Genomic DNA, 9,878 nt, shown 5'->3' with positions numbered 1-9,878 from the left:
ATTCCTATGTAGGATAGGAATCAATCCTTCATGTTTTGAAGAAAAAAAAAATTAGCCTAGACTCAATGGAAAAAATCCTATCCTATGCACCAAATGACATCTCTTTCTCTATAGAAATTGACATGCATGTCATCTCACTTCCTATGATTTTTCTATTCCTATAAAATTTCCTATCCTATGAACCAAAGAAGACCTTAGAGGCTAAAGTTCCAAGCACCTCTCACTAAAGAGAGGCTAGGACTAGTCTTGAGGCTAAAAAATTTTAGTCATAGAAAACCTACTAAAATATGTATTAGCCCTCTCTCTCATTATTTAATGCCTCTCCTTTAACACATGCGAGTTCTGGATTGAAGGGTTTGGAGGATAATAAATGCTCAATAACTTGATTTTAGTCTCTTTAGTATTTGGATCCAAGTATGGATGAGGCTAGCAAGTTTTAGTTCCACTACTTTTAGTCATGGGACTAAAACGTATCCAAACACCCTCTGATTGCGTAGTAGTGTGACCGTGGAGGCCAAGTACCCCTACCCACCAAGTTCAACGGTGGGTTTGGTGGAGCAAACCCGTCCTTACTCCGGTGAGATATCATTACTCTGTTGCAGACTCACAGGGCGCAATGTCAAAGCATGCACCCAAAGCCCAAAGCCCCTTTTGGGCGCACGCGTTGACCTCCGCTTCTGACACGCTTACACGATTACTCCACAGAGGAGGAGAGAATGGGGTTCTTCCCTGCGATGCGAGCCGAATCAGCAGCCACCGGTGTCGCGGCATTTTGCTTTCTCGGCAGTTGATCCGATCGTCTCTGACCGAGAAGGCGGCGGTGCACGTCCAATCTTGACCGGTGCGGCGGCACGGCACCGCTGGTTTAAGTGGGCGGGCACGGCTGAGCTGATGAGCTCAACTCAACTCACCCGGAATTAACGACCTCAACCGGCGCCAGCCGCGGATTAATTAGAGTAGAGGAGGCCGTCGCATCGCGCAGCTGACCTGACAGGCACGCCCTATCTATTGCACTAACCACGCTCGTGCTTCACATGTGTGCATCTATTCTGGCTCAGAAAATAAGAGCCTATTTTTGCTCTGTACTGACGCTCGTGAGTCCCGTTTAATCACACGGAAATCACGAGCAGTACTACGTCCCCCGTTATAGAACGCAGAGCAGGATCGCCCTGGCGGTTTTCCGATCTCGTGTTCCTCGTTCTCAGTTTTCTGAAGAACCACGCGGAACGCAGAGTGCATATTGTATTTTTGGGCCTCACGCAAAGGAGAGCATATTGTATTGCTGCACCGCCACAAAAACAACACGAGGACACTGATTCGCTGAGCAGGCAGAAATAACGACGACACAGTGGGATGCATGGGCCAAGCGCCTGCATGTGCAGGAGAGGAGAGGAGATGGATGCGTTTGACGGCGGCATGTGCAGCGAGCGAGCGGGCGGCCGTCGGTTGATTGAGCCGCCGCGCGTTCCCACCCACACAAACGCACGGGAAAAAGAAGGAAACGGCGTCCAATTGCCGCGCGTGGGTCGAACGCACAAGCCACGCTTTCTGGCTCGCCAAGTTGAGCATTGACACACACCAAACACCTTCCCCGCCACCCCGATCGGCCCCCTAATCTAACAAATCCCCACCCAATTAGCTCCAAGTCGTCTTCCCCTTCCCCTTCGCTTGCCTCCATGGATATATAAACGCGCGCAACCACAGCCCACCAGAACCCAACGCACACCAAACAAAAACAACAGGAACGAGATCACCGGCGCATCCCATCCCAGAGCAACCACACACGCAAGACAAGCAAGAATGGCGATCGCCGTGAGCGGGCACTGGACGCGGCTGCGGACGCTCGGCTGCGGCGCGTCGGGGGCCGTGGTCTCCCTGGCGGCAGACGGCGCGTCGGGGGAGCTGTTTGCGGTCAAGTCGGTGCGCGCGGCGGACGCGGCGCAGCTGAGCCGGGAGCAGGGGATCCTCTCCGGGCTGTCCTCGCCGCACGTCGTGGCCTGCATCGGCGGCGGCGGCGCCCGCGACGGCTCTTACCACCTCTTCCTCGAGTTCGCCCCCGGCGGCTCGCTCGCCGACGAGGCCGCGAGGAATGGGGGCCGCCTGGAGGAGCGCGCCGTCCGGGCGCACGCGACGGACGTCCTGCGCGGGCTCGCATACATCCACGGCAAGTCGCTCGTGCACGGCGACGTCAAGTCGAGGAACGTGGTGATCGGCGCCGACGGGCGCGCCAAGATCGCCGACTTCGGGTGCGCGAGGGCCCTCGGCGAGGCGAGGCCGATCGGAGGCACGCCGGCGTTCATGGCCCCGGAGGTGGCCCGTGGGGAGGAGCAGGGCCCGGCCGCCGACGTGTGGGCTCTCGGCTGCACGGTCGTCGAGATGGCCACCGGGCGCGCGCCGTGGGGCGAGATGGACAACGTCCTTGCCGCCGTCCACCGGATAGGGTACACGGACGCCGTGCCGGAGGTGCCGACGTGGCTGTCAGCGGAGGCCAAGAGCTTCCTCGCCATGTGCTTCGCGAGGGACGCCCGCGAGCGGTGCACGGCGGCGGAGCTCCTGGAGCACCCGTTCGTGGCATTGCAGGCAGGAGAGGCCAAGGCCAGGTGGGTGTCGCCCAAGAGCACGCTCGACGCCGCATTCTGGGAATCGGAGACCGACGAGGAAGAGGAGGAGGTTTCAGAGAGCCCGTGCGAGAGGATCAAGTCATTGTCCTGCTCCGTCTTGCCGGACTGGGATTCCGACGAAGGCTGGATCGACGTGCTCGGCGAGCAGTGTGAAGAAGCTTGCGATTCACCAGCAGCAACCAAGGGGCCGGCTGATGTGTCGAGCAGGGCGCCAAGCAAGGTGCTCGGGTCCCCGGCGGCGCCAGCTGAAGACGCAGCTGTCGTCGGCACCCTTTCAAGTGACGAATTGGACGCAGAGGATGAGCCTTTCGGTGACGATATCATCCTGGCCGCTGATCCTTTGGTGGACCGCCAGATCCAAGTGTGTTGGAGTTCAGATAGATATGTGCTTTCATCATCACTTGTACCCTGTAATAATCGAATCGATGCAATAGAAAAGTTCCGGTTTCCACAAATTTTGCCGCGCCGTTCTGACCATCTATCTTGCGTTCCTACTCTGTTCTGGACCCGTTCTGATAGACTACGTACTGAATTTTCTACCCGTGCGTGGAGAACACAGTGCGCCTTCTGTACACTCCAACTCACAACAAAAATCTTGCTACAACTTACACAACTACAGTACTAACTCTTTTTTTCAAAAAAGGGGTCACCCCGGGCTCTGCATCAAAACGATGCATACACAGTACTAACTAGTAGCGGATAAGTGACCACGCAGTAGAGAAGAGCATTGCTTTGCCTGCGATAGCACGGCAAGAAAAGAAAACCCTCCGCAAAACGACTGTTTCCTTGTGCAGAGAAGCGAAGCTAGACGTTGGACGAAGCGTGCGGTTTATCCCATGCCGAAGAATTCCATCACAGGTCGATAACACGCGGCCGGATGGATCGTCTCGGCCTCTCGGCCACGAAACGGGCGGGCCGACTTGGGGGTGGCGGCGTCAGCCCACGCCATCCCGTCCACTTGATTAATGAATGAATGGCGCGGCAAGAAGAAAGCCTCCCGTCCCGAGTGGGAAAGCCAGCGACGGCGGCGCGGGCGTCCGCTCAAGCAAAGGGCGGAGAAGAAAAGAAGTCCGTACGTACCCGCCCCTTTCAATTCGCGATAGGGGTCAGGGAAAATGGGATGGATATATGCCAGCCGCCCAAGCCACCGCCCGGGGAGACACCTGTACTACCATCTTGTAGCGAGCGGCGCATCGCCATGCGGATGCATCTCTGGGTGGCGCTCGTCGGTGCGTGCGTGCATGGGGCCCGGCGCCCGGCGCCGGCTGACGCAGCCCATGTATCACCGGTTCCATCACGCCGCACTGCTGCCACATGCGATGAGTACGAGCACGGCGGGCGGCGCGGCTGCCGTCCTTTGGTGATTGTCCGGCCGTCACGTACCGCCACTGGTTAAGCCAATACGTGTGCGTACGTGTCGATCGCGGCGCGGCGTGGAGGCCCTGAGCTCAGTCGCCAGTCGGCCGCCAAGTCTGTCTGGTTCTGCAGCTCGTGCACCTATCATCGTCGCCAAGATTTTGCAACTTTCGGGAGCGCGCTGTAGAGACGGGCGCCGTCTGATTGGGCCGCGCGGGCGGATAAGGACTACTCTGCTGCTACGGAAGATGCGAGAGCATCCTATGGAATCCACGGGGGAATGGCATTTGGGTCTGGGAAATGATATGGCTGCCGACTCGACTCGTGCGACGGAAGAGTCCACGCCTCTCGGGTTGCCTCGCTCGCTCTCGAGGCCTCCCCTGTCTGTCTCTCTTGGTCGCCGCTGCGTGCTCTCTGTCGTTGCTTTCACGCATACGTACTTGGGTTGGGAACACGGTGATGAGGCTCAAGGGTTCTAGAGAGGTCTAGAACGTTTTGGCCACACGCATCACATGCACCCGTGGCTTCCCGTTTCTGGAAAGATCCAGAACGTTTCGGCTCCTGCTTCTGGATTTTTGGTGAGTGGGGATTCGTTGGACGAACTTTAAGCCGTTTGGATGATGGTTGCCGGGTGGCACGCTATTACGTCGACACGTGCCATGTACTAATCGCTATCCAACAAAATTGTAGGTGAACAGGACTGGAGAAACTCGGTGTCGTCGTGGCCAACTCAGCCTCCCAGCTCATTTATAGAGAGAAACCAAAACTCAGCGACCAAGCGTGCTTTGGCGGCACCAAACGACTACAGGTGGAACGGCCCGTGATTTTAGACCAACCGGCTGCAAACATCTGCAGAGTCAGGCGATCTAGGATTAAGCTTTTGATCAAACTCGTACTCTTGGTATACTACTGCTTGTAACAATGCGTGCACTCCTCCCAGCTATGTCTGCATTATGTGTTCCAATGGCGTTTACACGCATTCACAATTCTAATGGTCATCTTACGGGAAAGGCAAATCTAATGCTCCAGTGCAACAGTGCATACACATGAATAAAGGAGGAATAGTGAAGGGCTGACTTCCCTCCTGCTAGTCATTTCGTTCTTGGCGTGCCGTGCCAACACTACAGAGAAGTCAAACAGCTGTATAACCCAATACAGAAAACAAAAGAAAAGAAGACGACGCCATCATGACTCCGCAAATGTCAACTGAGCTCAGGAGGGCCTACGCACCCGGCCGCAGCGCCTCACCGTTCGCCGATCAACAACTGATAGTCGTATTATTAATGTCGACTAGATTCGCAAAAAAGAAAAAGTGTCGACAACACAACACTACGGCGTCCCTACCATGGTGTTTTATATATATAGGAAGTGTGTGCGCTCTATTCTACATCGCGTCAGTACTCCGCAGTGTCTTGGGCTAACATAATTAAATAAATTCCGGGGTAGTACCCTCTATTATCCACTGCTTTTCTATGAAAGGGCACAGAAATTCTAATAAAATTTGAGGCAACGCAAGTATAACGCCGCCCGTTATGACGCCGCGACGTGTCGTGCTGCTGCACCAAGAACAAAAACGCCACGCGAAAAATGTACTCCAACGAAGAGGAGACACTTGTCGAGGGGACAAGTGCGGCAGGTAATGGTGGATTCGGGGCGGAGCACCTACCAACAGTGCCAACTCACTACCACGAGTGTCCCGTAGTAGTATAACGAAGATAAGTTCAGGTCTTTTTTAGGTTCTGCCGTGAGCTAATAAGCTGAGCTACGAATGATTCGATCGGATGCGAGGAGGGTTGTCACCTCGCTGGCCTGGCCTGGCCAGGGGGGTGTTCATCGCCAAGCCAAGGCGTGGTCACTTCACGAGAAGGCCCAAACAAGTTTACACAGATGAAACCATGCAGCGGCAGTGCCGGCCATGCGGTTGCGCGCCTCTGTTGCGGACACATTCCGCGGGCAGCAAAATGAGGCAGAGCGGCAGGCAGTACGTATCCATTTCTGACCACCGCTGGACGGAGTTAGTAGTTTGATTGCATCAAACTTGCTCGCCGCCGCCTGCGGTGTGGAAATACAATATGGGATGGACCGTCGGACGAGATAACCTGAGGCTGACATATGTGCAACCCACCGAACAGTTCGTTCTAGCGAGCGAGCCGTGTCGTCCGTAGGCAGGCAGCCGGGCAGGCGGGCGGCGAGGGTTTGCCAAATGCGGGCCGGGCGATCAACTCTGTGCCGGCTACGTGCGCCGCTCCTCCTGCTCTTTCGCGCCACGCGCGTCGCTGCATGAACCACATGTATGCGCCTGTCGCGCACGCGGCCGCGGTGGAGCACGCGCGCGCGCAGATAAACTTTGGGTTGGGTTGCCACCGGAGGCTCTCGCGGTGCTTCACCTCACGTTTCTTCAACGGTGGAGTGCCGGGTACGTAGGGGGAAAAAACTTCTTCAGTTTATCTGCATGCGTTTCCAAAGGAAAATAATACTACTGGTTCATATTGAGGTAAGGGTGACAGAACATCTCGCTCAGCCGATAGATACTACAACACGGTTTCGAAAAAAAAGAGATAGACACAACACAAAAAATATAAGGCCGACTAGATCACAATTTTAGTTATATCAAAGATTTTATATTAGTTTACAGAGTAGAACACAACTGATATTCCATGCAAAAAACAATAGCCCCATATTACTCTTTTTTGAGTCCTTTTTAGACAAATGTTGTATTTTATTAACTTAAAATAAAGCATCAAAATGATACAAATTCAATGAATATACATCCGACCTCTACATAACTAAAATGCAAACAGCCACCAACGTACATAGAAAGAACCACATCAACAAATACCAAAGTCATACAAGACCGAAGTTATGTCAAGGAGGATACGGAAAACAAGAGAAAGAGAAAAACAAGATAGATACTACAACGCTTTCAAAAAAGAAAAAAAGAGATACAACACAACAAATATAAGACCTCATTACTTTAGTGATCTAAAAGATCTTTTATTAGTTTACACAGTATAATGTCTAGATTTTCCTGTAATTTAGTATGCAGATGACACCATCCTTGTATTCCCTGCAATCCCATCTCAGCTTTGGGAAGTAAAAAGTCTTCTAATGCACTATACTAATTACATTGGTCTCAAAGTGAATTATAACAAATCCATTCTTGTGCCTTTGAATATTCATGAGGATACCTTGCCAGGATTGCTACAAATTTTGGGGTGCAAACTTGTCAAGCTTGCCTTTACTTACTTTGGTTTGCCAATGGATATTGCACAGCTGAAAATCGATGATTTCTCCCCCATAATGCAAAGAGTGGAAAGAAGACTCACTGGATGCTCCACACTTCTCTCATATGAAGGGAAACTACTCTTAATCAAGTTTGTATTTTCTGTACTTCCCACATTCTTCATGTGTACTCTGGCTCTGCCTGTGGGAGTGATCAACCAACTCCAAAAGTATCAGAGGAATTTCTTATGGAGGAAATTTGACTCAACAGAAAGTGAAATGTCTCTACTGCCTTGGGATAAGATCTGCAAACCAAAGACCCAAGGAGGATTGGGAATTCTGGGCATATATCTCCATAACAAGGCCCTCATGAAAAATGCGCATAAGTTCCTCAATTAGGAAGATCTCCCTTGGGTGAATCTTATCTGGGAAGTTTATTACTCAACTCCCCTCCCATGGGATAAGAAGGAAGGCTCCTTTTGGTGGGAAATAAATTTCAGCTTAATACCGTCCTACAAGCAATCAACAACATGCATGGCAAGGTCTGGCTCTCTACTATCCACTTTTGGACTGATAATTGGAAGTAAGAACTTCTAGCCCAACCTTTTCCCGAGCTACACTCTTTTGCCATGGATGAAAGAATCTCCCTCCAAACATTTGTGGCTCAAGATGATTGGACAGATCACTTCCATCTCCCCCTTTCAGTGCAATCTCATGGACAATTCTTGTAGCTGCCTGATTTGATTCAGACTTGTCTGGTACACAACTGATATTCCATGCAAAAAAAAGAACAGCCACATATTACTCCTTTTTGAGTTTTTTTGACAAATGTTGTACTTTATTAATTTAAAATAGAGCATCAAGATGATACAAACTCAATGAGTATACATCCGACCTCTACGTAACTAAAATACAAACAACCAATACCAACGTACATAGAAAGAACCACATCAACAAATACCAAAGTCATACAAGACCGAAGTTATGTCAAAGAGGATACGGGAAACAAGAGAAAGAGAAAAAAAGATAGATACTACAACAGGCTTTCAAAAAAGAAAAAAAGAAAGATACAACACAACAAATATAAGACCTCATTACTTTAGTGATCTAAAAGATCTTTTATTAGTTTACACAGTATAATGTCTAGATTTTCCTGTAATTTAGTATGCAGATGACACCATCCTTGTATTCCCTGCAATCCCATCTCAGCTTTGGCAAGTAAAAAGTCTTCTAATGCACTATACTAATTACATTGGTCTCAAAGTGAATTATAACAAATCCATTCTTGTGCCTTTGAATATTCATGAGGATACCTTGCCAGGATTGCTGCAAATTTTGGGGTGCAAACTTGTCAAGCTTGCCTTTACTTACTTTGGTTTGCCAATGGGTATTGCACAGCTGAAAATCGATGATTTCTCCCCCATAATGCAAAGAGTGGAAAGAAGACTCACTGGATGCTCCACACTTCTCTCATATGAAGGGAAACTACTCTTAATCAAGTTTGTATTTTCTGTACTTCCCACATTCTTCATGTGTACTCTGGCTCTGCCTGTGGGAGTGATCAACCGACTCCAAAAGTATCTGAGGAATTTCTTATGGAGGAAATTTGACTCAACAGAAAGTGAAATGTCTCTACTAACTTGGGATAAGATCTGCAAACCAAAGACCCAAGAAGGATTGGGAATTCTGGGCATATATCTCCATAACAAGGCCCTCATGAAAAATGCGCATAAGTTCCTCAATTAGGAAGATCTCCCTTGGGTGAATCTTATTTGGGAAGTTTATTACTCAGCTCCCCTCCCATGGGATAAGAAGGAAGGCTCCTTCTGGTGGGAAATAAATTTCAGCTTAATACCCTCCTACAAGCAATCAACAACATGCATGGCAAGGTCTGGCCCTCTACTATCCACTTTTGGACTGATAATTGGAAGTAAGAACTTCTAGCCCAACCTTTTCCCGAGCTACACTCTTTTGCCACGGATGAAAGTGAAAGATCGTGGATGTCGCCTAGAGGGGGGGGGGGGTGAATAGGCGCTTTAAAATAATTACGGTTTAGGCTTGAACAAATGCGGAATAAACCTAGCGGTTAATTTGCCAAGCACAAAACCTAAAACAACTAGGCTCACCTATGTGCACCAACAACTTATGCTAAGCAAGATAAACTACTAGGTGATAGCAAGATATATGATAAGAAACAATATGGCTATCACAAAGTAAAGTGCATAAGTAAAGAGCTCGGGTAAGAGATAACCGAGGCACGCGGAGACGACGATGTATACCGAAGTTCACACCCTTGCGGATGCTAATCTCTGTTTGGAGCGGTGTGGAGGCACAATGCTCCCCAAGAAGCCACTAGGGCCACCGTAATCTCCTCACGCCCTCGCACAATGCAAAATGCCGTGATTCCACTAAGGGACCCTTGAGGGCGATCACCGAATCCGTACAAATGGCAACCCCTGGGGGCGGTCACCGAACCCGTACACTTTGGCAACCCTTGGGGGCGGTCACCGGTACCCGTCAAATCGCTCGGGGCGATCTCCACAACCTAATTGGAGACCCCGACGCTTGCCCGGAGTTTTACACCACAATGATTGAGCTCCGAACACCACCAACCGTCTAAGGCGCCAAGGCACCCAAGAGGAACAAGCTCTAGGGTGCCCAAACACCCAAGAGTAATAA

The 9,878-nt window shown here is 50.6% G+C and overlaps 1 protein-coding gene across 1 annotated transcript; it reads left to right on the top strand.

The window, feature by feature from the left end:
* The first annotated feature begins 1,661 nt into the window (after positions 1-1,661).
* LOC123056955 (mitogen-activated protein kinase kinase kinase 17) lies at positions 1,662-3,246 on the top strand. The gene has a single exon (XM_044480161.1). The coding sequence runs from the start codon at positions 1,801-1,803 to the stop codon at positions 3,244-3,246; it is 1,446 nt and encodes a 481-aa protein (XP_044336096.1). The 5' UTR covers positions 1,662-1,800.
* The last annotated feature ends 6,632 nt before the right edge of the window (positions 3,247-9,878 follow it).

Source organism: Triticum aestivum, chromosome 3A (assembly GCF_018294505.1).
Source record: "Triticum aestivum cultivar Chinese Spring chromosome 3A, IWGSC CS RefSeq v2.1, whole genome shotgun sequence".
NCBI lineage: Eukaryota > Viridiplantae > Streptophyta > Magnoliopsida > Poales > Poaceae > Triticum > Triticum aestivum.
Note: the sequence above shows the minus strand (reverse complement) of the source record. Positions and strands in the feature narration are given on the sequence as shown.